Here is a 27,625-nt window from a genome sequence, read left to right on the forward strand (position 1 = left end):
TCTTAGGAAGTTTAAAGATGGAATCAACACCTAGATACGAATTTTAGCAGACACTGGCCCAAACAATGAATACTGGCTTTTAAAAACATCAATTTAGAGACTGGAGAGATGGATCAGTGGTTAAGAACACTGGTTGCTCTTCCAAGGGACCTGGGTTCAATTCCCAGCACTCACTCGGCAGCTTACAACTGTCTGTAATCCCAGTTCTAGGGGATCTGACACCCTCACACAGACATACATGCAGGCAGAACACCAATGTACATGAATTTTTTAAAAATGTTAAACATAAACAAACAAATAAAAAAAAACCGGTATCAGTTTAGTAAACCAATTTTCTAAATCCTCCTGGCATTACATGGCATTACAATGTGTCTAACTCAAGGGTTAATTTTGGTTATTTATTGAGTGATAGCTACAGACTCTATAATAATATTTATCAATTACAGATATTTCAGGGCCTCTAAAAACACTCTTTCCAGAGAATACCTTCTTCCCCTTCTTTGTCACAGGCCTACTACTGAGATGCTAATTGATGATATGGTGGTATCTACAAATTCTAAAGTGTAAAGGGAGTGGGAAAAGTATGAGGGTGAAATGCCTAATTCATTGTTGGCTTTAGTTTCCTTTGGTTAAAAAAAAAAAAAGTGTATGCTGTTGTTGACATCAAACAATATTTTTCACCCATGTTTTGTCTTCTTGCTCTTCTAGAACAAAACTATCCAAGATGACTGTCACTTACTCCAGTAAAGTAGCAAATGCAACTTTTTTTGGATTTCATAGGTTGCTCCTCAAGTGGAGAGGCAGCATCTACAAGCTGCTGTACAGGGAATTTATTGTTTTTGCTGTTCTCTACACAGCTATCAGTCTGATGTACAGGTACTTCCGTTTTGCATGTCTCCTTAAATGGCCCTCAGATGTTATGTAAGAATACAGGCTCAAAAAAATCGGATCCCCTTGGTTGCCGCTGGCCTCCGCATTACGTAACCCCTCTGCATGAACCTCTCTGGCGTCTTCTCTTTGGGAGGGTATTTTAATCCACACCTAACCATGTATTACGAGTAAGCGACAGCAACTGTCAGAGACAACGGGCTCCCATTCCAGGCCCACAGGAATCGATCCTGCCAAGGTGTCAGCCATGCTGCTTTAGCCTTAAATTGAGAGAGTTATGCTCACACCTTATCGTGTGATGATTAACGGCAAAGCCCACAGACAACTGTTTTCGTGCTTCTCTGAACGATGTCATTCACAGTCTGTACTTGTGATCTGACAGCTTGTTGCAACTCTATAGTGAGTTAACATAAGGGTGGATAGAGTTTACGAGACAGCATTCTTTCCCTCAGTCTGGATGGTAGGCTCGGAGAAGGCATGGGGTCCTCCACCTTTACTGGAGTTTCAACCAAGGAATTAAGGCCTGAAGAATAATTTGCTCTCTTTATGTCTTCTCATTTCAGGGTGTCACGTTTGCAAAAGGAGGTATTTATTCGTTATAGCATAGAGATGTGTGCCAGTCGGGTTGATAGAAACTTTGAGGGCTAGCATATCCACCTCTCACAACTAAAAATTATAGTCTTAATAAAAGTTCATCGCTGTGATAAAAAAGAAGCTTAGCAGTCATTAAACTAAAACTGAATCATACTGGAGGAGGCTTGAAGGCAGGTTTAAGGTTTCTGAGGGTGTATTTTCACCTTAGCTGGGTATAAAAGTTTTCTTCTACCACAGGCGAACAAATTGTGAGTTACCGTCTTACCTACATCATTCTTTGCAGCTGTGAGACTACACTTGGAGAGGAGGGATATTCATTCTGTTGTCTGAGCATTACCAAAAGCAAACCCTGGACAACTATTTTGTTACCCATCAAAACTTCCAGCCTAAGGCTGAGGATTTAGCTCAGTTGATAATGCCTGCCTAGCAAGCACAAAGCCCTGAATTCAATCCCCAGCACTCCCTCCCCCCTCACAAAAAAGGCCTGATGGCACACACCTGTAATCCTCATATGGCGGAAGCAGAGGCAGAAGGATCCACCTTTTGTTGCTTGGGCTATAAAAAAAAACCAGTCCCAAAAACAAAACACAATAATCCCAAATTGTCTGCCTGGCCCTAGCTTTACATGTTAGAATAGATTTTGTAGGATTGGGGAATTAGCTTGATAATAGAATGCTTGCCTAGAAAGTGCTAACCCACGGGTTCAGTCCCCAGTTCAAAATAACCAAAACAGAAAACACCAAGGCAAAAATCACAAGAGCAGATTTTGTCAAACGTCCTTAGAGACTTCTAATATGTTTCAGATACCTTATATTATATTTCCTCAACAGCTCAATTATATGACGCTCAAGCCTTCAGAACACAAAATGAAGGCAGATTAGTGGTGTTCCAGGATAACTGTCTCATTAGTCCATTTTTATGAATGTGAGTTTGCTGCTGCTTAGAATAGAAAAGCCCTGAGCATAGTTGCTGTATTGTCAGAAACTCTCCCTGGGGTCTCAACCTTTGTTCTAATATCAAACCTATACCCCAAAACACTACACAGATTTTCATCTTTCCAAAGATTAAAGACTGCATACATTTATAACACTTGGTTTTTCCTTTTTTAAAAAAAGAAGTCTAATTTTGTAAACTTTTACAAAAGTAGATCTGTTTTAGTTTGAAGATTTACCAAGAACTGTTGGATTATTCAGTCAAGAAAGTAAAGCAGACCTTTGGGAAATATGACCATAGTTCTTATTTTGCCTAATATTGACTTTGATCTTATCTCTTCCAATTTGGAGGAATTTGATAAAAATAATCTCTGTGGTATTTTCTAGCTAAGAAGATTTTTGTGTCTATTAGTCATATTTCTTTGGCCAGTTAGTATTAACATAACCCATTTTGGTACTATGTTTGAAGACATGTGCTTTACAGTATTTATGTAATTGATATTTTTGATCTTTACAATGCCATAAACTAAAAAAAACAAAAAACAAAAAAACAAAAAAACAAAAAACAAAACAAAACAAAAAAAAAAACCAAAAAACGAGACTCCTAGAGATTTGACAATACAGCCAGCCTAAATCTATGGCTGACCTGTTGTAGACCCTGGCTTGGCCTAACTGATCCTAAGAGCCACACTTTCCATTTAAAGACCCTTTGACCACCTCTGCGTATGTACCAGAAGGCTACTCTGTCTGGGACTTGTTACCAACATGACCCTTACAGGCCTGTGAGTCCAGCCAGTGCCTCTCCCTGACTCCATGAACTCTGTCGCCTCATCCAAAGCTTCACATACCCCTGTTCCCCAAATTGTTTCTTCACCACTACCAGCTCCTGAAAATATTCCACCTGCAGCCCCATCAGTAGGACACTGTCCCCTCACTACTCCTCTGCTTCTTTATCAACATTCCACTCACGCAGGGGAACTTCTGACATTTGTTCTGATAGACCTCTCCTTAGACTTCTTCATTCTTTAGATGAACTGCTCTATTGATCTGTGCAAATTCGCATATGGCTTCTCTTTCCACATTTTGGTAATTATTATTAACCTGCCTTTAGATTTATTTTGGCTCTGAATTCCCTCTCTAAAGCATCATAATGGTCTAATTATGGTCAGGTGTGTTTAGCAATCTCAGAAAGTAAGCTTGGGGAGGTTAAGTCAGATCTATCAGAGAAGTTTGAGACTGCAGCCAAATGCAACAGTGAAAGTTTCCACCTTTAAAATTAAATCGGCTTGATTTATATTCCCAGTAATTGTGAGTGCTAAAGTAAACAATTACAATATTACCTGACATGTAATACACACAATCTAGAATGTGTTAATTAACTTAATTAAATTAATGAGCACAGCATTAAATGCTAAATGTTGTCACTGAATAATGACTTAAATACTCTGATACACCAAATCAATACTCTCTCTCTCTTTTTAAGTATTCCTAATGAATAATTTAAAAACGGAAACCAGGCCTAGTAGTTCAGGCCAATAACCTCAGCTGCTTGTGTGGTTGAGGCAGGAGAATTACAAGTTTAAGACCTGCTTGGTTTACAGCAGTGGTTCTCAACCTTCCTAACACTTACAACCTTTAAAACAGTTCCTCATGTTGTGCTGACTCCCCAACAATACAATTATTTTTGTTGCTACTTTATAACTGTAATTTTGCTACTGTTATGAACAGTAATATAAATAATTTTGGAGACAAAGGTTTGCCAAAGGGATTGCCGGCCACTGGTTGAGAACCGCTGGTCTACAGAACGAGCCCAAGCCAACCTGGGCAACTTAGTGAGACAGTCTCAAACATCAGAAGGGAAAGAGCAGGCTGGGGATGGAATTCAGTGATTGTCTGCCTGGCCCTAGCTTTAATTATCAGACCTGAGAAAGAAAAGGAAAAAAAAAAAAAGGCTCTTTTGTAACATATCTTTCTCCAAAATCCAATAAACCAGTTATATAAAACTTTAAAGATATAAAGCTTTAAGAAGCAAAGTGGTTAACAAATCCATTAATGAATGGCCGACAGATTTATGTGCTAAAAACTTTAATACTTGAAGCACGAGGCCAATTTTTTAAACTTTGGAGGCACATCAGCTTAAAGAGAAATAAACAAACAAAACAGAGCTCCTTAAAACCAAACCAAACCCCTGAGATCCTTTGTGCTTAGCTGTTTGCACTTGATGCCGCCTGCAGAGCAGGTTCAGCAGTACCACGTCGTAAAGGGCTGTGCGTTTTATTTTTGCTCCAGATTGTTACTTACAGGAGCCCAAAAACGTTACTTTGAAAAATTATCAATTTACTGTGACAGATATGCTGAACAAATTCCAGTAACCTTTGTGCTTGGTAAGTATAGGTCACACGCAGAATGCAGCCGCACAGCTGTCTCCGTTAGATGACACAGATGACTGCATGAGAGCGCTTCCGGGCTGTGAGGCATGCCGGGAAACCCGCTGCTTGCGACGGCGCACAGCCGCATCCCTCAAGGTTGCCTTCCAGGGCTGCTTCTGCTGAGTTAACACGGGACAGTTTGAGGTCATAATCCGCTGTTGGACGATTGAGCTTTTTCTTCACTAACTCTCCGTTTTTGCAGTCAATATTTGAGTCCTAATACCCACTTACTGGGTGTCCTGACCTTGCCAGGCACATATGACACTCCCTCCCCTCTTGGGGGGCAAAAAAAAAAAAAAAAATTCTAAGGTATGAATGGTAACATACCTTCATATCCCAAACCCCCAAGAAGGCTAAAATCCTGCTAAAAGTGTGTCCGCGGAGATGCCTGCTGTAAGAAGCCGCATGGTGACGTGTGGTTACCCCCGCAGGGTTTTATGTCACTCTGGTGGTGAACCGGTGGTGGAATCAGTTCGTGAATCTGCCTTGGCCGGACAGGCTCATGTTCCTCATCTCCAGCAGCGTTCACGGGAGCGACCAGCACGGGCGCCTGCTCAGAAGGACGCTGATGCGCTACGTCAACCTCACGTCCCTCCTCATCTTCCGCTCGGTGAGCACAGCCGTGTACAAAAGGTTCCCAACCATGGACCACGTGGTCGAAGCAGGTACTGTGTCTGCTCTCTTCGCGAGGGCTCTTGTCCCGATAGGAGCCGCCAAAAGTTATTCTGAAAGTACCCAAGTGTATTCGTTCAAGACGTGCTTTAATGGGTTGCCTCCTGTGTGCCAGAACTATGCTTAAAAGGGAAAAGATGAGTGAGATAGGATTCCTGCCCTCGAGAAGTTTACCAGGGAGGCAGAGAAGTAGCTGAAAGTCAAGATGTCTTGAGACGAGTACAGTGATGATCAGTCATTAAAGCGACCTTTCAAACGCATTACCTTACAGCTTTTCAGGACTCCATGGCGATTGTTTTTATTTGTTTCATTTTATTTTTTTTGCTTTTTTTTTGTTTTTGTTTTTGTTTTTTTTTGGGGGGGGGGTTGGTTTTGAGATACATTATCGCTATGTAGCCCAGGCTGGCCTTGAACTAACTGCAGTCCTCCTGCCTCAGCCTCCCTGGTGGTGAGATTACAGATGTGAGCCACGATGCCTAGTATATAGCTAATTCGTTTAGGTCTCAAGACATCATGACAACGGTAGAGGGTGGATTTTAAGAGATTGCAGGCTGTCCGGAATCACATAGCTGTCTAGTGAAAGGAAGAGGATTAAAATTCAAGCACAGAAACACGATGATAACATGTGTCTTGAAGTCAGTTCTGGAAGGAGCTGCTTGCTTGTCAGTTTCCATCCAGGTAAACTGGACGAAGCCCTCCACCCCAGATGTGGTAGTGAAAGGCTTTGTCAGGGTGGACCTGGTGTCTCTCCTGTGCTTCATACGATGGTGCACATAGCTCTTCTGCCTAGGTCCCTGGGCCTAGCGTGCTGAAAATGAGTCGGGTGTAAAGGATATTATGTAAATATGTAGCAAAGATTAGACCAGGAGTGAGGATGAAGTAAGATCATTCTTGGCCCATATCGGTGGTTTGAGAACTTGGAGAATTCTATCTTCATTTAGGCTGCAATATAATGAAATCAAGTTGTGATCTTCAGTTTCCTTTTCCCTCCAAGAAGAATATTGGGGTGATTTTTTGGTTGTTTGGTTGGTTGGATTTTGTTTTTTAATTTGCTAGCTTTCTTCTTCTTTTGTTGTGTGTGTGTGTGTGTGTGTGTTTTGATGGGTGACAGAGATAAATAATTTCTAAGAGCATAGCACAAGGGTTAGAATTCTTACTCCATCACTCACTAGTCACATGACACTGTTTAGGCACTTAGCCTTTCTGGGCTTCATTTTCCACATCTATAAAATGGGCTTGTGCTGGCACCTATATGTTGTATACCTAGTAGGTTCACTATGAGAAGAACTAAGTAAGTTAACATTCACAAAGTGCTCAGAGAAATTCCTCGCAGTGGGCAAGTGCTATGTGATTTCTTGCTGCTATAAAGGAATCATCTAGAATAGTGTAGCACAGCAATCTGGTCATTTCCAAAGACTCCTGGTGCCCACGACATCCCAGATCTTCTTGATCTATTTTCACCCGTGAGATTGAGAGAGTTGGGATGGCGAAATGAAGCAAAGGTGTATGTGAAAAAGTTGTGGGATACAAGGAATTAGTGGGGGTTCCAGGCAGGAGGTTGAGTAGCCTGGCAACACACAGCGGTATTGTGTAGAGCTCCAGGAACCAAAACCAAGTTAACTGCATGCTGGCCTCCAAATGCAAAAGTAGAATAGCTTCAGAATGACCTGAAACACTTCTCAGCAACTTAACTTTCTTCCCCTACCATGTACAGAATAATGATACTGAGAATGACCGCCTTTGAAGAAAGGCAGAAAAACAAGGGAGGTTTGGGCCACCCAAATTGAGGATAAAAGCTAAAGTTCATTTGTGTGAACGAAGGTGCTACTTCTCCAGTCTTGACACATCTGGCAAGGAAGGGCTCCGGCCAGCCCCATTCTCAAAGCAAATTGCATCTTGTTAGTGTCAGCTCTATATTAAAAGCACCGCCAGAGAAGCCACACCAGCCAGTGATAGAGAGGACTTTGGAGCTTCTGGTCAGGCCTGAGCTCCGAGGGCTGAGCTGGATCCAGGTCTGCCGGCAAGGGAGTAAAGGGGGTAGGCAGGAGAATGGCATGATTTTGTCTTCTTTGAGTGTGTTACTTATAACACGCGTGCGCAAATGCCTGCCGCATGCCCGCAGCCAGGCTTTTCTCCTTTCTCACGGATCTGGAATGTTGGATTTTGCTTGTCTCCCTACCATTCCAAGGGAGTCTAAAAAGATTTGTTCACTCACTGCCAAGCATTTGAAGCCGTGTATCTTCAGCTATGGTGTGTCTGCAACCGTGGTCCACAGACCCCCATACCTCTACATCTTGACTGACCTGGGTTGTTCATTTAAAGTTTTTGTCCTAACAAACCTGAACCTTTAGATGTAATGATTAGACTCCTCACTTAAACATGCTTCCATAACCCTACCTCCTTCCTTGCACTTTAAGTTCATCTTATTATGTAAACCAGACTTGCCTCACATGGGAATCCTCTGCCTCAGCCTCCCTAGTGCAGGGATCAAAAGTGGGCATTACCCTTCTTGGCTACATGTTATTTTTTTACACACTGAAGTTGACAAGGGCTGAATCTTTTAAAAGATGCTTTAAAGTACAAAACAAACAAACAATAACAAAACCCCTTCTTTTTCTGATTCCTAGCAAAAAAGGGAGGGGATGAGAGTCATTAGCTAACAAAGTACTGACGGTGGAGACAGATTCAGACTGTCACCTCTCTGGAGACTGTCGAGTTCTAGGGCATGGCCTCAGGGACTGAGTCTGAGTGACTTGTTTGTTCATAACTAGCATAGCTCTTGGCTTAAAATTCTTAGTTTCTTAGGACTGGCTGAAGGAGACAGAAACTAAGCAAGAGTAAATGGAGCCAGAATCTTTCTCAGAGCCCGTGAGCTCATGACTCATAATCACCGTAAAAAGGTCCTGTTGATCCTGGGACAGACAGTGGCAGATACTGGAGGCTGCAGTAAAAGGACTGTCCCAAGTTCAAGGCGAGCCTGAGCCAAACAGCACTACTTAGCAAGATCGTGCATCAAAGAACAGAACAGAAATCGAAGAGGGTGGTGCTTTTGTTAAAGGGGCAGAGGACACAGCTTGTGCCTGGGAATGTTAAGTGTACAGTGTGAAGCCTGTGGGCTGGTCGGCTGAACAGAGCTGCAGGAACAGCCCCAGGGCCCAGCTTTTCCTGCTGTCGCAGCCAGCACCCTCCATCCATGGCAGTGCTGACTCATGCAGTGTCTGGCCCCTTCCCCCAGAAAGAGGGCTGACTCAGTCTCAACCAGGCTGTTTCCAAGTTGTCCCAACTGGACACACGCCTCAGCCACTTCCTGACCGCCCTTTGCCAGTGCCAAGGTTTCTGGGAAGAATAGGCAGTGGGAGATGGTGGGTAAATGTTTGGCAGATGTCCTGAGCCCAGAGCCAGGGCACCTACTCCCGCCTAAGGGGACAGAGGACTGGCAACTATGCCACTGTCCGGCACTCTGGGGGCAAAATAAGTGGGCAGTGCCGAGGACACACCCACATCCACACATATTCATCCACACATACATACACACACACACACATATATACATACTTATATATACACCTATACAAACACACATATACAGACAGACACACACAAACACACACATATATACACACAAACACGCCCATATACAAATACCTACATACATGCATACACACATACGCACACACATAACCATACATACACACATGCATACTTATATACAGACTATACATGCATATATTCTCACACAAAACACACCTATAAACACACATACACATATACACACACCTTATCTATTGACTATCCTTCTTAAAATTAATTACCTATAATAAAAAGTATGTATTTCAGACTTGAGTGCACTCAGCTACTATTAAAACCAATGCTGAAAAGCGTCAGGCTCCTAGGGGACAGTTGGTAAGAGGTCTGGGAGATACTGAGAGTGAAGGCTGCTTTCCGGAGGCTTCTTGCCTGCACAGCCTTGGTGCAGGGCAGGAGGGAGCGGGTGAGAGGGTGGGAAAATGGAGACCCACAGGTCCTCTGAATGCTCAGCAGAGCCAGGCAGGCCAGGTTTTTCCTCGCCAGTCTCTAAACGTTCTGTTTTTAAGTTAAACGGTCAAGCTCTATTATCCTGAGGAATAATATTCTGAAAAATCACACTACATGCTGCCAGGACAATATATCTGATTTGTTGTAACAGGTTAAATTTCTCAAATTAAAAATAAAGTTGAACTAAAAATAAGTTCAATTATGCTGAAAAGTCCTTGAGGTATGGGCAGCCAGTTATTTTTCAGAGGGACTGCAATAGAGGCTCTGCTATTTTGCCTGTTGAGTCTGAGCCTGTTCTGGAAAATTCTAGTCATTCCAATCACCTGCCCTGGAAAATGTCACTCATCCTAAGTCAAGTGCATGATCCTGGGTCTTTGCTAACTCTGGTCATGACTTTAGTTAAGTGTTTGTATTTTAGAACCAAGCTGAACCCGTATCTTTTACCTAATACTTCACAAGCATCAGAGAAGAAAATAGTTCTCTGTGTAGTTACTCATCAGAAGCACAAAGATGGAAATAGAAAATTACAGACGTACTCCGAAAGAATAAACAAGAAGGCTCCCAGTAAGTACCAGGCATTTGCTCATTCGGTAGAGCTCTGTTGGGCGTTAGAGAGCCCGCCAAGCATGTAAGAAGCTCCGAGTCTAATCCCTGGCACTGAGGACAGCCAGACATAGAGACATGCACCTGCCATCTCAACACTGGGCAAGTAGAGACAAGAGGGGCAGGAGTTCAAGGTTCACCTACATCTGAGTTTGAGGTCCACCTTGGACACACGAGAGCCTGTCTTAAAGTAACTAAATCAAATGACTGATTTACAGAGGAGAGGATGGGAAGATGGCTCAGTGATGAAAAGCACTTGCTATAATTTTGGAGGACCTGGGTTTGATTCTCAGTACTACATGGCAGCAGTAACTCCAATTGTAGGGGATCCAACACCCTCTTCTGGTTTCCCTGGGCACCAGACATGCACAGGTTATGCATGCATACATGCAGACAGGAATTTATACATGGGTAAATAGTTAGAAAGACAAATACATAAATAAATCTTGTATTTAAGTAACAATAAAGCACAACTGAGTGCACACAGTATGCCAGGCATTAGGCTGGCATACGGGCACAGTGTAAGCAAGGACACAGTGAGCAGCCCCTGTCCTCAAGGATCAGTAAAAATTACCATACACTTTGTCCCCGCGCTAATCATTTTTAGAGGTGAGCACAACTGGATTATAGCTGAACTTCTTTTCTCTCTTTTGCATTTCTCTCTCTTCCTCTTAAGTGAATGTTCTCCTTTTATGCTCAGTTAATAAGACTATTTAAACACAATCGCCTTTAAAGAAAAGGTTCCCTTTTTCTCTCTTGAGGCCCTGGAACCTTAAACAAGGTTCCCAGAGCTTCTCCGGAGACGAGTGGAGGCCTGGCGAGACTCCCCTGGAGTTTTCAGTCGCTGACTCACAGGATAGAAAATGCAAGGAGCACTGGGTGGCCAAGTGCCTGTTGAATGGCACCCCTGACTTAATGTGCACCCGGCCGAGAGGCCAGGCCCATCTGTGTTTCAGGGCTGGCCAGATCCTATAATCCGGGATGTCTCCCTGAGAAAAGCGCTTGGATTCTGTATACTTACTCCTGCCCTTCAGCCTGCTGTCGTTTTCTTGGGTGTGTTCCTGGTTCCCAGGCTCCTTGGGGCTATTGAAGTGTCTGAGTGCCCTGAGTTAGAGGAGAGGTGGCCAAGATGGACAGTGTTCTTCACACCTGCGCCAGCTTCCTCTGCTGGCTGAACTTTTAGAGGCTGAGTCAGTTGCTCCTGTAGTCTCACATGATGAGGCCGAACAGAGAGAATGTCACCCTGTGAGTGAAACCTGGCTCAGCATGTGCACTTCTTGCTCCACACAGGAGGCAAAGCGCAAGGCAGAACTGGCTCTCCTTGAACTCACGCCACCAGTCACAGCCTCAGGGACTAGAGTGACTGTTTGTCTACCCAGGGCTTCTGAAAATATGATCACAGCCACTCAATTGCCAAGGGATTTTTTCTTTTTTCTTTTCTTAAGACAAAATTTTATCATGTGTCCCAAATGTGAACCACTATGCTGAAATGCATTCTTTTTGTATTTGTTCTCTGTTTCTTGTTTGCTCGTTCATTTTGAAACTACAGTGTAGTCAGGGTTAGCCTGGAACTCACTATGTAGCCCAGACTGACTGAAACTCATGGCAATCCTCCTGCCTCAGCATCTCAAGTACTAGTATTACAGTCATGTGCCACCATGCCTAGCAAGAGAGTTCCTGTAAGTTGCAGGCTCATGGGCAGCCTAGGGAATGTGAATCTCTGGGGCTTAGGCACAGTATTCCAGAGATGCTGTTCAAAAAAGCAACCCAGACCACAGCAGAATATTTGGTTTCAAGAACTCTGAAATGCCCATCCTTCAGACCATTGTTCCCAGAGGATCTTTTTGTTTGTTTGTTTGGTTGGTTGGGTTTTTTTGAGACTCTGTAGCCGTGGCTGTCTTGGATTCGATTTGTAGACCAGGCTGGCCTCGAACTCGCAGAGACCCGCCTATCTCTGCCTCCCTGAGTGCTGGGATTAGAAGTGTGCACCGCCATGCCCAGCTACACTGAGGGTCTTTCAAAACTACTGAGATCTGAGGTCAGAGAGATGGCTCGGGGTAAAAACGCTTGCTGCCAAAGCTGATGGCCCAAATTTGCACTCACATGGTCAGCAGGGAAATGGCTCTCACGCATCTCCTCTTGACCTCCACACACATGCTGTGAAATGTGCAACCATATGTTCATACAAACACTTATAACTAAAAAATAACATTTTAAAAATTAAAAACACCACTGGCGCCCAGCTCCTGCTCCCAGACATGAGGATTCAGTACCGTGCTAAGATGTGCCAAACCTCAGAAAATGCTGCACATTAATTCCTCCAATTGCAAGTTGCCATGATTCTGTCCATTCAAGGCAAGAGAAACTCAGGGGCATCCGCCTGACGAGGAGCTACAAGCACTAATGGTGTGTATGCTCTTTCTTGTGTGTGTGTCATTGCGTAGGATACAGTGGCCTGCCGAGTGGAAAGCCACTTCAGGGTGGAGAGGTGGATGTTTCGGTCATATCAGGGACAGAAAGGGCTAACGCTCCTCAGCCACTATTGCCACCTCAAGTGCTCATCTTCCTCTGCTGCTGTACCTATTCCAGGCCTCTGACCTTTGGGCTGTAACTCACTGTCGGGTTCAGAAATCATTTTAAAAGCTTCTGAGCATCATTTTTAGTGGGATTAAATGGGAGTACAGGATGGAATAGAAAGAACGCCATCCTGTATGATAATCAGAGAATGCACAGGGTAGAGGAAATGACAACTCCGTTCTTCACCACACACGTCCCGCTGTGGCCCATGGTCTACGCATTGCCTTGCAGTGCTGTCACGATATGCCTCTCCAGTGTCTCTTTGCATCTCCCCAGTTCCTCCTGCTGACAGGGTTATCTGAGCCTCTCCCACTGTATTTAAAGGGCATCTCCCGTCGAAGTGGTGGCTCTGCTGCACGCATTTGAAAATAAGCCAGAGACATTGGGATCCTCTTGAAAAAGCTGTCCCCGACAAGACTCGGGCGCTGACTGTGTAACTTACTCTTAGAGGAAGAACTGGTGTCAAACCCATTCTGTCTTTGTTCTTGGGGCTGCAGAGCTGTGGTCCTTCTGCTAATAGGGCCTCTCTGTGAGGCCAAAGGTACCCATGTCCGTTTCAGTCAGAAGGAAAGCAAGCCAACTAAGTATACAGTAGGCAGATCTATGACAACAGGGATCTCGCCTGTCTATCAATTGGAATTAGTCCTTCGGCTTAGGGGCATGACAAATCTGCCTTCCACCCCATCAAACTACAACTGAGGTTGTAAATCAGCAGAAACATCCATCTCTAAGCCTAGGTATATGGATCTCTTATCCTGATTAGACATATTAAAGAAAGCTGTTTTCTGGACAGGTGTCATGAAAATCACTGGGCAGAGCAGAGCCAGCCAGAATGAAAAGAGTCGAGAGCCATTCTAGGTACATGCAGTGTGGCTTTGCCAAGCTGGAGAGAGGGCCTGAAGGAGAGAGGCATGTGACCACGGGGTAGTGGCAGGCCAGCCAAAATGCAGCACATCAATAACTGTAATTAATCTGCCTTAGATGAGGATAACAAAAAAAATTTAATTTTAAAGTATCAGTGTCTAGTTACAGCAACCTGAGATGCTGATGAAGAGAACACCCCACTTCATAACTAATGGCTCCTCAATGGATTTGTCCACCGCCCTAGAGCTTTTCTTTCACTGACCATCAATTTGATTTCCAAAATAGGGTTACTTTAGATGTCTGAGCCAGCAGGGAATGACTGAGTAATTCCGACTGTATTCTCCTGGACAATGCATTAGTTCTGTCTCTTCATTTGTCTTTCCCAGAACCTATTACATTATCAATAACTTGGGGCTGAAAACTTGAAAATCACCAGCTTTCTTCCCTCTAGATGACCTCTCCAATCAATAACCATCTTTCCCAGACTGCAGGACCCAGCTGCAGCTTTAGTGTTGGCACTAACCAAGCCCTCGCTCCGCATGTTTGCTTTCTGCTTAGACGCCAAGAAAGGACTTGCTAACACAGCTTGATCCACAGTACTGAACAAAAAAATAACCAGACACAAAGTTATCCCTTGGCCAAATTACAGAAATTGTAGCCAGTATGTAAGTGGGGTCTTTTTTTTTTTAATTGCACTCCAAATCCCAAGAATCTAAGTGTTGGACAATTGATATGGAATGAAATTGGCTTCCAGCTAAAGGAGGGACAGCTGTGGCAACTTTACGCCCCAAGTGAAGAAAAGCCAAGTTTATCGTTTGATTGTTTCTTAAAGCATAAGAGGCAGTTTGTTCTTGAGCCAAGTAAGAGTGGCCATGGCCTTGGAACATGGATTCAGGTTGCTCCAAAACACCTTTTCCACATAGAAGTGAAGATTTCATTGGTTACAGAACAAAGAAATTCATAACCCAAGGCTAACTTCTTATAATAACATTTAATCATGTTCTACAAGCTGTTTTTTTTCAAAGGCAGATGATCTGGATCATGCAATGTATTAGTCAGGGTTCTCTAGAGTAACAGAACTTATGGAATGAAGAGATACATTATTCATTCCATATAAATTATTCTCTATATATGAATGTATATTCATTTTATGTATAGTTTATAAAATCAATTTTATTAGGTATTAATTTTAGCTTATTTTGTCTCTGAAATGTGATATATTAATTAATGTTCTTAAGAAGCAGTCATTGAAGGAGTGCTGCTGCCCTCTATATACTGATTTTTACTCTCTAACATACAAATATAAAGTAGAGGTAAATTATAAATATGCATATAAATAAAAACAGTTTGTGTTTAATCTTAGCTCTGTAGAAAAACACGTGAGATCTCTCTGTAAACTTACAGGATAAACTTGAGTGTTTTTTTCTCTAGGGAAAGAAACAACATGGTTAGGGCAGAAAAGAGGCTTATCTTGTCCATTTGGCCTTTTTGGATATTTATACCATTCGCATTAATTAACCTTTCTTAAGATAAAAATCAAGCATAAAATGTAAGCTTTATAAGTATATTCCTTCATATGCAGACGTTGAGAAATGAAGCTGGAGAGATGGCTCAGCAGTTAAGAGCGCACACTGCTCTCGCAGAGGACCCCAACTCAGTTCTCAACACTCAATCTAATGCCTCTGGCTTCCGAGGGCACCCACACCCATACATGCACACACTCATGATTTAAAAGAATAAAAATAAATCCTCTGTCAGTGTTTCTTCATTAAATAAACCTGCCACCTTGTTCTTCTTCTTCCCTTGTGTGGGGAGAGAGGGAGTGAAGGAGGAACCCGGAGAGAGTGTCAGTGATGCATTATTCCCTAGCACGGACTATGCTGAACTCTTCCCGCATGGTTGACATCTCAGGAAAGACCCTGCCTTGCATGCCTCTCTGATGTGTGGGGCTGGCTTCCCACACGATAGGCAAGCGCTCCTCCGCTGAGCTGTATCCCCAGCACCGTCCTTGTAAAGTAGACATAGTTACAGAGGAAAACCTGGAAGCTCAGGGAGGTCACTGCAAACTCAAGCTAATTGCATTTTATAAACACATGTTTCAAAATGTGTGAAAACTACTGTGGGGACTAAAAAGACTAATGTAGTCTCTGCCTTTCATGATGTATGACATCACTATACTACAAGTCAAGACTGGGTGCCAGATGGAAGCTGTAAATCAGGGAGATCCCTAGGAGAGGGAAGGAAGGAAGGAAGGAAGGAAGGAAGGAAGGAAGGAAGGAAGGAAGGAAGGAAGGAAGGAAGGAAGGAAAGCTTCATGGAATGGGGTCTTGATCAAGCAGGAGGCTGACAAGAGAAGGCACCACATAAAGAATCCAACAAACAAAAAATGGCCACATGCCTGTAATCCCAGTATGTGGGACACAGAGTCAGAGGATAAGCAGCATAGTGTCGGTTTAGTGGTTAAGAACATTAGAGGACCAGAGTTCAGATTTCAGCTCCCACATAGGGTGGCTCACAAACACCTGTTAATTACAATTCCAAGGAACCTGATGCCCTCTTGTGGCCACCATGCAAACTCACAGATACACACCCACAGATACACACATATAAATATTTTTTTAATGAAAGCAAAGTTGCATATAAATGAAATTATGTGCTTATTTACTTTTGAATGCAGAATTAATTACTGGCCACATATTTGATAGCACACAACACCCTCACCTTTTTCCGAGTTTTGGTTTTGTAATCATCAACAAGAATGTCACTTCCAATACACACATAGCACAAAATGGCAGAAATATGTTCAGGGCCATTTCAGAAATTGCTGAAATTCTGTCCTAATCCCAAGGCAAATTCACTTAACATTTTTTTTTTTTACAATGAAACTTGAGTCAACAATTCAAATGGCAACTTGAAAAATCAAACGTTCTAACGTAATACAGCTGGGTACGTAAACGCTGAGGAGCGATCACTGGAAAGCATTAAGTCTTTGTTTCCTGCAATTAAACCATTACGTTTCTGTAACAGCAGAGTGCTTCATGTGGCTCCTGAAAGCATAGCCATCCGTAACAGAACAGCCGTGGATCTGAACCGAGACATTTGAGGCAGCCTCTGCCCATGGTGTGTGGCGACCAGTTAGGCTCACTGCGACGTTCATGTGCCATGCATTCAGAACCCAGGCTGCAGCCAGTCAGTTAATACGGCACGGGTGTGAGCGGCCAGCATCACCTCGGATTCCTTGTGTGTTTGTTTGATCTTCGGATCGATTTTTGGTCGTTGTATGTTCAGAAATCTGTTGCCAAATAGTTCAAGACCCACGGTCAGCTCTGCGACCGCATATGGGGCTGTGCCTCAGAGATTGAGAACCCGTGTCCCAGGCTCGTGTGTCTCCTTCCTTACCTTCACAGTCAGCTTGCCAAGATGACGCAACGCTTCACCTATCAGTATATAATGCGTGTGCGCTCTGTGAATGTACATGCACACACATACACTCGTGTGCAGAACTCGTCTCTAACACAAATCTAAGCCACTGGAGACAAGACTCTACTTCTCAGCCCCTCCCCTACCCTAGTGTGCTACTAAAAATGTGGTAATATACATGAGTGCTTAACCAAGCGTGTTCACCGTTCTTTTACTGTTCTTTTGTGTAAAGGTTTTATGACAGCCGATGAAAGGAAATTATTTGACCACCTCAAATCTCCTCATCTGAAATACTGGGTTCCCTTCATTTGGTTTGGAAATCTTGCAACTAAAGCCCGGAATGAAGGCAGAATAAGAGACAGCGTAGATCTACAATCCCTGATGACTGTAAGTGTTCAGTAAGCCACGAGGAAGAGATGTGGAGAGAACACAGAGCCTGCACATAACAGGTCAGGCCGAGAACTCTGCTCCGTCACTCCAGATTCCAAAGAGCTAGGAAGCCAGTGTGAAAACCCAGTGTACAGGACAGAGAGGGAACAAGAGGGACCCAGACTCCTCCTACATGTTTGTTGTCTGCACAGCATGCTCTGACGGAGGCTTGGAGGGAAGTGCTAAGCCAGGGTTGCCAGAGACTGAAGCAACACATTGCCTGTGGGCATTTGCCGTACCTTGCTTCGGGATTCTAGAATCAAATCCTTTTTTCTTTTTCTTTTTCAATGATGGAATGTGGGATGAAACCCAGAGGGCCTTTTGCATGCTAGGCAAGCAAACTCCCACTGAACTGAATCCCCAACACCAATACCCAGAATAAAATCCTAGGGAAGAATAAACCTCAACCCACCCATCCACCAATTTTGAGTAGTCTAAGTTTAAATCAGCCTTTTAGTTGCTCTGGGAAACAAAACAGTGTCTTGCTAAATAAAAGCTCTCAGGCTTCATCGAAGAGATGTATGCAGGAGGCGGATAATCTACTGCCACAGCTCTGACAGTCTCAGGCTCGGATGAAGCTAAAATGAGTAAATGGTTTTCAAACTGAGGTAATATTAGATTCCAGTCTTGCATGGATAAGGAAAGGGATCGATGGCTCTCCATCCTTCCTATTACAGATGGATTTTCCGTCAATATGAGTATTTTAAAGCTCCAATTTGTTGGGAGGGCTGTTTAGCATGCATTTGTACGTCTTTTCTAATATCTATAGTAAGAATGTTTTTAAGGAAAGAGTGCTTGCCAAATTTTTCTACCAAAATAATTAGTGATTATTTAAAATATGAAGCTTCTTAGCCTCCCATGAGCACTTGGGGCCACTATGCATTAAGACTTTGGGTTAGGAAAGCAGGGTTATCCCTGTAACAGCCATCTCCTCAATATTTATAAAAATAGGTCTGGATGTCCTCACCATTTTTTTTTCCTTTTTGCAAACAGTTCCATGGTATCCTTTGTTTGGCTTTTTCATTCTCAGAACTTTCCTCTCGCAGAAGCCTCAGGCTCCTGCTTACTAGTCTCGCAAAGCTGGCCTCAGAGCTCACTGATACGTTGCTCACTGGTGTGTGCAGGGGAGCTCCAGTCCCAGCTAATGGTTATTTCTGGGGTTGTCATGGTAAAGCGTGTTTTCATCTGTCCTGGCTTAGGAGATGAATCGGTACCGCTCTTGGTGCAGCCTCTTGTTTGGTTATGACTGGGTCGGCATTCCACTGGTTTACACACAGGTATCAAACACCGTGCATGTGACCGTGGTGGGGGAGGGGCAGGAGAATGGGAATCCGAGGTCAATCTTGGGTATCCTTCCACAGGGGCCATCCGCTTTTTGTTTGTTTGTTTTGTTTTGTTTTGTTTTAGATAAAATCTCTGAGACCTAGAACTTGCCACCTTTCATTTAAACTTACTGGTCAGTGAGGACCCAGATTCTGGGGTCCTTTCCCCAGTATTGGGGTTATAGGAACAATCCACCATTCCTGGCATTTTTATGGCGGTGCTTGGACTCGAACTCAGTTCCTCATGCTTGTGCTTGACTAAGCTATGTCCCCAGCCCGGTGCATGTGATTTTTAAACCCGCCTGCAAGCTTTGCAGCTAAGTTCCCGTGGGCGGCCAGCATCGCCCCCTCACTCTGCCTTCTCTCTGCTCCAGGTTGTCACTCTCGCCGTCTACACGTTCTTCTTCGCGTGCCTGATCGGACGGCAGTTCCTGGATCCCACCAAAGGCTATGCAGGGCATGACCTGGATCTGTACATTCCAATCTTCACCCTCCTCCAGTTCTTCTTCTATGCAGGATGGCTCAAGGTAGTCAACGGTCTCAGTGCCCGAGACGCCCCGGAACCTCTCTTGTTCCAAACTCTCCATGGGGATCCTCTATTGAATCTTTGGCAAATCACTCACGATAGACTTCACGTGTAATAGTTCAGAGATCTGATTGCTTTTCCATCAAGATTTAAGTGGTGGGCACAGAGGCTGGGCTGCAGCAGTCTGAAGCCATTCTTATGCAAAGAGGTTAGAAGAACATGTTTCTCTTATGGATATTGATTTTTCTTCAAGCCTCTGTGTGCTCCCACTAGGCTTGCAGTAATGTAATTAAAGTAATAGCTGTGCCTGTGTTGGTCTTTAGGCACAACTGGGCAGAGGAAATGATAGTGGAGAAACAGCCTTTGAGAGCAGACCTGAGCTTTAATACTGTAATAGACCCTTGGTTCTGCTCTGCTCTGTAAATCATTATTTGCAATCCCCTGACTAGCTGTCCCATACTTTAAATGCATCCCATTAAAAAAAAAAAAAAAAAAAAACTCATCTGGATTAAAAGCAGGAAGATCAGGATTAACGATGACATCTACTTTGCCTAAAATCTAAAATCACATCAGGGCAGTGAGAACAGCTTGTCCAGTCAAGGGTGTGGAACTGTGACTGTTCCCCTCCCCCGCCCCCGCCCCCAACCCTCCCCTGATGTAAGTGTGTAAATGTCAGAAGCCTGATTCTCCAACATTTGAAGTATGTGACAGGAAAAAGTCAAAGACAACAGTTTTCTGAAACTATAAAGTGAAATCCCAGTGATTCTTTCAAGAAGGCTAACAAAACAAAAATTTCTAAATACTTGGCCTTCCCAACAGCCACCTGTGCTCAGGCCTTTGGGTTGGTATACATTCCCTGAAAATACCAGTTCTTTTATTGACTTGAATCTCATAAGTATGTTGGCATTTTAAATTATACTCCAGTGACAAACGGCATGTCCTTTAAATGGCAAATATATTTTTACCAGATGACGGTGATTTGTAGTAATCTTTACCTGCTTTCTCAGAGTGAGAAAGAGCAGGAGAGACAGAGTGGCTCTTAGAGGGGAAGTGGGCGCTACTGTTTTCAACATGGAGTCACCGCAGTTGATCCAAACGCCCAACCATCCCGTCCTCCTGTTCCATTCTGTCTTGTTTTGCTCTCCCCCCACCCACCCTGCTTAATGTTAATGGTCTGTCTGCTTTGTGTCCACATAAAGTGCTCAGCTGCGCCATGAAGAGGTTAAAGGCTCCTTTTTTTTTTTTTTTCTTCTGGTGAAGTACCTAAATCCCTATCCTCTCTAAACTGTTTTTAAAAGGCCAGATATGAAAAGAAACAAGTGTGGCTCTGTTGGAGATAAGCCAGTGTAATAAAGGGTGGTTCTCACATCAGTAGATTGTGTCTCTAGTTCCAAAGAACTGCTCTATCCCAAGTGTAGAAAACACATCTTTACCTCTCTTACTGCAAACGGTGCCCTCCAGGGGAGTAATCTTCAAGACACACACAGTGCGCTGATATGTCACTTTGACTATTAAATACAGTCTGCAGTAACATATGCAAAACTGATGCCATAAAAGTGAAAAATATGAAGGTAAGAAAAATATTTTTAGGGCTGAAACAATGGCCCATTTAATCTAAGCAAAACATCAGGCAAGAAAAGGAATGTAACACCTCAAGGAGCCTCCCAGCTGCTCCCAGGAGGCTTGCTCTGCCCAGAGGGACGGCTCTGCCCAGGACAGCTACAGCCCACTGGTTCTCCAGGCTGGACATGCTCTAAAGTCTCCTGGGAGCTTTATTCGGTGTTGCTGCCTGGGCTCAGCCTCTGAGGAAATCAGGGTGTCTGGGGGAGGGCCCCAGGCATTTGCTGAAGGTGGGTTCTCTTTTCTTCTGTCTTGCATGCTTATTTTTGTTCTGTTGAACTCAGGGAGTGGCTCTCACGCACAGACGGATGTTGGAAGTGGCAGCTGAGTGGTTTAATTTAAATGCTGAGTGCCAAAAGGAAAAAGTTTCTTTTCTTTTTTTTTTTTTTTTCAATTCTGTGTGGCTCTGTGTGCGTGTGCTAGTGTGTGTGGTACGTACATATGAATGTGCAGGGGTGTGCACCCTTCTTAGTGCACGTGGAGGCCAGAGCACAAGCTTGAGTGTCTCCCTCTTCCTCTGTCTCTCTCTGCCCTATTGCCTTGAAACAGGGTTTTTCGCTTCACAGGGAGCTTATCATTTCACGAGGCTGGCTGGCCAGAGAACTCAGAATCTACCCATTACAGGCACGCTCAGCCATGCCTGGATTTTTACAGGTGCTCTGAGGATTTGAACTCAGGTCCCCGTGGTTGCAGCTTAAGCACCCTTACACACTAAGTCATCTCCTCAACCCCAAGTCGGTAGAGTTTCTACCGAATGGTCTCAGAACCTAGAAACTGATTAAACACACACACACACACACACACACACACACACACACACACACACACACGCATACATGCTCACACATGCACACATAAGTAAAAGAAACCAAAGAACATTGTTCAAAAAGGTTATATTTGACAGCTAAGGCTCTTGTTTAAAAGACCATTCCATTCAGGAGTATAGTGAGAAAATTTAATATCGATCAAATGCTAGGTGATATATCTAACCAGAAACCAGCTAACTTAACCAGCTAACTAGCCAAAAGGATAACCGTCTCCCAGAATAACAGACCTATTAGATAAGGGTAACTCTTTCCTGTGAAACTAGGCAAGCCCCTGGTTCCAGCTTGACACCAGGTCTCAGGTGCAATCACTTGGCAGTTATGTCTCATAACGTACCTTGTCTTCTGTTGCTTTTAATTGCGATCTGTTTTCCGTTACTGTTTAACCTCATGCCATCAATTGAGCCTTTACAGGTGCCTTGAAAGCTCAGCCAGGGTAAGTGCCTTGCGTGTAGTTGATGGCCCTTCCGTGTTCACTGGTTTGCGTTGGCTCTGTGGTGCTCCTGGCTTCCCTGGGGCAGGGCAGCACTGTCTGGATGAGCAGGCAGGTCTGTTTGCTGAGCGTGCCTCTGAAGGGGCTCACTCACCGATAAATGCCCACTACCCCTTAGGCCACCCATTAACAGAGCTACAGGGAAGGACTGACTAAAGCAGGGGCAGCCTCTAGGCTACATGTCTCTCTGTCTTCACTCGTGCTGTCCTTTTACCCTGTGTTCTCAACTGCAGGTTGCTGAGCAGCTGATCAACCCTTTTGGGGAAGATGATGATGATTTTGAAACGAACTGGTGCATTGACAGAAACCTGCAGGTTAGAGGAACTTTTCTGTTCTCTGTGAATAATAATAAATTACCTGTAGACAGACCCTGGTGTTTAGCCAAACGTGGAAGAAGCCTGGTGTGCACTGCCTTGTTCCTTTTGGAACCTGGATGGTCCTGGGTCTCATTCCCAGTGCAATTAAGCCAAGGCAATTGACTCTGCGAGTTTCTGTTCGTATCATCTGTCCTCTTTGTCCAGTGCAGGGCAATATTTTACTTCATTTTCTCACCAATTTTGATTTGTCATCCAGAGAGATTACCAGTGTCATAAAGTGGTATCCAGATGTAATCTGCTGTGAATTCCTGACCATAGTCCACCAGCCCCGAGGAATCAGCCATGTATGGGAGGAGCCTAGGCTGCCCTGGATTCCTTCTTACATCTGCTGTCATGAATGACTCCCCTTACTTGAAGCAGCACTCTTCCTGCAGGCTGCCCATGAAGGCATGAGGGAATTCTCTTTCTAGGGAGGGCTCCCTTCAGAACCTCTGTCTGCCGGCTTTCACTCCATCCATCTGTTTGAAGCTCTGCCAGTCTGTCAGGGAAGAAGCATAATGTTTCTCTCTCTGTCAAAACCGGATTCCCAGAGGCTTAATGGTTTATTTGTCACTTTGTCTAAGCCAAGACAGAGAGGTCATTACCGTAACACAGGTCTATTGATACACTACTTTTCCAAATAAGCAAATGTAGCCAGGCCTGGTGGCATAGGCCTGTAATCTCAGGACTAGGTAGGCTGAAAAAGGAGAATTACAAGTTCAAATGCATGCTGAGACCCTGTTTCAAAGACGGAAAGAAAGAAAGAGAGAGAGAGGGAGGGAGGAAGGAAGGAAGGAAGGAAGGAAGGAAGGAAGGAAGGAAGGAAGATGAAGATGGGACCTATGAGAAGTAGAAGAAGGTAGAGGTGTGTTTTTAGGGTTACAAAAGAAGGACCAAGAATGTTCCTCTCTCTGTGCTACCTGGTGTTAAATAGCGGCTGTCAGGGGGCCATCAAGACAGTGCTGTACCTGAGAAACTAAGAGAAAGGAGCCTTGCAGATGGCATGAAGCCCCACGCTGGGGCACAGGGACAGAGGTGCACAGCTGCAGAGCTCCACTTCAGCGGTGCCCTGTGTTCTTGAACAGGGAAGACCACCTTCCTGCAGCAGCCTCAATGCAGCACGTCTGTCTTTGGGCTTTCGTATTTTCCCTCAGGCCGTGTCCTGTTGTCCCCTCGCTCCCATCCACCTGCTGGAAAGTCCTTCCATCCGAGCAGTTCTAACAGTCTGACAACGATTCTAGGTCTCTCTTTTAGCTGTGGACGAAATGCACATGAGTCTACCCAAGATGAAGAAGGACATTTACTGGGACGATTCTGCAGCTCGGCCACCGTACACACTGGCAGCTGCTGATTACTGTATACCCTCATTTCTGGGCTCAACAGTTCAAATGGGGTAAGTGTGTCTTTAAAAACCTTTGATATTTTGGAGAACTCCCCGAAATTGTGTGTGGGTGCATGCGTGTGCATGTGTGTGTGTGTGTGTGCATGTGTGTGTGTGTGTGTGTGTGTGTACATGACAAAGGAGGCATGTGGAGGCCAGAGGGTAGCTTTGTAGAGTCAGTTCTCTCAGTCTACATCTGTATGGGTTCCCAGGGTCAGTCAGGTCATCAGAGTTATGTACCCACACACGCATTTCTGGTACAGATGTGACTGTTCCTAGAGGCCATTTCTAAGCTGAATTCCACACATATATATGATGAAATATCATCCTATTCACCCTCAATTTCCCCCTCCAGCTTCCTCAATATCTCCCCCAAAACATCTGCCCGCCCCAACCTCATCACTAGTTCTTTTTCTTCCTTCCTTCCTTCCTTCCTTCCTTCCTTCCTTCCTTCCTTCCTTCCTTCCTTCCTTTCTTTCTTTCTTTCTTTCTTTCTTTCTTTCTTTCTTTCTTTCTTTCTTTCTTTCTCTTCTTCCTGCTCCTCCTCTTCTTCCTCTTTTCAAAGTCTAATGCTGCCAGTATGTGCACTGGGAAACATATCAGTGGCTACATCTCTTTAAAAAAAGAGTGATTCTCCCTCGCCCTGCCCAACAGTAAGGGGTGGGACCTTAGAAGCAATAGCTCCCCCCCCCCCCCGCCCCATCTGTATTGGAATCGCCAGTTTTATCTCCTACAGGTCTTGTGCTTTTGAAGCAAGTCTGTGTCTGGTTGTTGCTAGGACGCCCTCTGCTGCCCCAGCAGTGCCCTGGCCCCCGACTCCCCGCACTCAGGTATCTAGCCTCTACTGTACCTGTAAAGCTTCACTCCTGTCTCCAAATCCTCATAAGAAATGGTTTGTGGCACTCTTTCTCCCAAGATGGCTCCCGAGGCTCAAAGCCCTTCTCAGTCCAAAGCCAAGGATGGCTAGAAGTGGCGTTTTAGGAGTCATGGTAAACGGTGATCGAGATTCAGGCACTAAGAGACTCATGTAGGCGTCCTTCAAGTATACCTTAGGGAAGTTTGCCCCTAGTAACATCCTGCCACCCCTCCACGCCAGCATGCTCCTCCCTCCCCCCACCCTGGTGCTCAGTCTTGGTGAAGGGCAGCTGCCCGTTGCTGGTCCTCAGCAAATCTAGGTCCTCCTCAGCCACAGAGCCTCACGGCCATCTAACAGGCTTCTTTGTTTCGAAAATCAGTAACACATTTTTCTGTGAGTTTGCTTTAAGTATGCTTTGTCCTTTCCCCGACTCCATCCATGGAGGAACACAAAGTCTTTGCAGCTCTACCACATAGAGTAAAGGAGGCCAGCACCATTACCAGAGTCTGGGAATCTGCTGAATCTGGGAATCTGGGAATCTATATGCCCAGCTTCTAATGTCCACTTAGCTGTTTCCACATAAAGGTTAAAATTATTGAAGGGGCGCTGGGCAGTGGTGGTGCATATCTTTAATCCCAGCACTTTGGAAGCAAAACTAGGCAGATCTCTGAGTTCGAGGCCAGCCTGGTCTACAGAGTGAGTTCCAGGATAGCTAAGCCTACACAGAGGAACCCTGTCCAAAAAACAAAAACAAAACAAATTATTAAAGGGAATTCAAGAATTTTATTTTTTCTGCATATTTGCCCAGATTACAATTTTGCAGCTCCTAAGTAAATGTCTATTCTCTTTAAAAAGAATTAAAATGTTTCTCCTACTACTAAATTTAGAAACATAGACAACTGAGAGATCTTTGAGACAATGCCTGCTCCAGCAGATGATGGGGAGTGTTCAATGAGATTGAAGCTGTAGAATACCATAGTGCGGTTGCAGATGCTATTATTATTGTCAGTTAGTCAGGCCTTTGATTTGTGGGTTCCAAACTGAGGTACAGAAAGATCGATTTGATCTAAGTTCTTTTTCATAATAAATTGACTGTGGAGACAGAAAATAAAGCAAATAAGAGAAAAGCAGAAGATATAAAATTTAAAACTGTAGCAAAAAAAAAAAATTGTCAGAGAGAAGGCCTCTCACCTGCCTTACCTGCCTGCTGGGGAAGGGCACAGGAAAAACCATGGTGAGGGAGGCTTCTCTGAGAGGTCCCGCTGAACTCCGCTAGAACCAAAGAAACGGTCAGGCGACAGCTCACCTGCTCTGGCTTTTCTGAAGGAGTGAGGGAGACCTCACACTCCAGAAAAGCTCCCTGCAGGAACACAGGCTATGTACAGGAAGTCAGGCCTCCACAGACATGCCTTATGTGTGCCAGAAATTCTAAAATCAAGGAAGTGTCCTTGAACACCAAGCCAAAGCACCATGCAAGGGCAACCTGGGAAACGACTCTACACAGTTAGAAATGACTCACATTCACACAATACGCATCTCCGCATGAAAAAGAATTCCCATTGTTGTCAGTACTAAGGAACCCACTCACACCATAGGTTTTCTTCCATCTGCTAGCTATATATAATGAAATACAAACCCCCCTCTTAAATCTGAAGTTCAAATTTAAACTAGGTATTCACTTGTGCCTTCACATGTATAGAATACGTTCATTCATTTATTTGGGTAATTTTTTCCAGGTTTGTTTTTTTTTTCAGATGCTAGACAAGGAGATGAGAAAGAGAAAAATAAGAAGTGGAGTGGGGATAGGTTGAATAACATCCAAAGGCCTGAAAGACAAGTCCTGGGGGAGGGCTGGCCTAGGCAGGGGTCTGGGGTTGGGAGCTATAGAGGAGATGAGGGGATGGTACCTGGGTGTCTGGGGAGGCAGAGAGCAAAGCACTCACATCACCCAGTGCCAGACTGTCTTAATCCAGAGGACGCTTCAGCGAGGCCCATCAGCCTCTGTCCAACCACAGCTTTAACATTCTGTTTTGTAAGTCTAATACCAAATCAGTGCTGATGTTCTGTCCTCCAATCCTGGATAGAATGTGCTAAAACAAACAAACAAACAAACAAACCTTCAGAATCCAGACTCTGAAGGACTGGGAGATGGATCAGCAGGTAAAGCACTTGTAGTCTCTCATGAAGTAGAGAGACTGTCTCACATCAAGTGGCAGGACCAACACTCAAGATCATCCTCTGACCTCCACACACATGCTGTGGCAAGTGTGAATGAGCACTCACATGCAAGCACACACATCCATGAACAGAATCTGAACGGGGCATCCAAATTAGAAACGGCGTCATGAGCACACTGGCCTTAAGATTTAATAATTAGTGACAGTTAGTGTGTAGCCATCAGCCTCCGTCTGACAAGCCACCTTGTGAGCTAACTGAACAATGGAAAAGTCATCTTCCGTTTTCTTGCCTGAGGTCACCTCAGCTAAGGGTTCAGTTTGTTCTTTTGTCCTGAAATGAGATGCTACTGTTGTAATGAAGGCATCTTTTTTATTAGTTTAACCATGAAGACACTATTAACCAAGATTAAGAAACCATCTGAAGCCAACCAAAAGGAGACCTGTCCACAAAGTGCACATGAAAACACACCCAAGACCTAAGATGAAAATTGGTCATGGTGGGACAGTAACACTTCCAAGCCCAGGGCTGTGATCCCAGCACTTGAGAAGTTAAGGCCAGCCTGGGCCACCAAATGAGAAGGCCCAGTCTCAAAAAATTGATCAATTATTAATTGATTGATTAATTAA

At 44.3% G+C, this 27,625-nt stretch overlaps 1 protein-coding gene across 1 annotated transcript in view; it reads left to right on the forward strand.

The window, feature by feature from the left end:
• The first annotated feature begins 724 nt into the window (after window positions 1-724).
• Best3 (bestrophin 3) overlaps window positions 725-27,625 on the forward strand; it is a 40,050-nt gene continuing 13,149 nt past the window's right edge. Inside the window, exons 1-8 of the mRNA XM_021643652.2 lie at window positions 725-876; window positions 4,704-4,798; window positions 5,275-5,508; window positions 17,247-17,401; window positions 18,643-18,720; window positions 19,140-19,292; window positions 22,462-22,542; window positions 23,826-23,977. Coding sequence (XP_021499327.1) covers window positions 725-876; window positions 4,704-4,798; window positions 5,275-5,508; window positions 17,247-17,401; window positions 18,643-18,720; window positions 19,140-19,292; window positions 22,462-22,542; window positions 23,826-23,977 — 1,100 coding nt within the window. The remainder of the gene's footprint in view (window positions 877-4,703; window positions 4,799-5,274; window positions 5,509-17,246; window positions 17,402-18,642; window positions 18,721-19,139; window positions 19,293-22,461; window positions 22,543-23,825; window positions 23,978-27,625) is intronic.

Source organism: Meriones unguiculatus, chromosome 2 (genome assembly GCF_030254825.1).
Source record: "Meriones unguiculatus strain TT.TT164.6M chromosome 2, Bangor_MerUng_6.1, whole genome shotgun sequence".
NCBI classification, from domain to species: Eukaryota; Metazoa; Chordata; class Mammalia; order Rodentia; family Muridae; genus Meriones; species Meriones unguiculatus.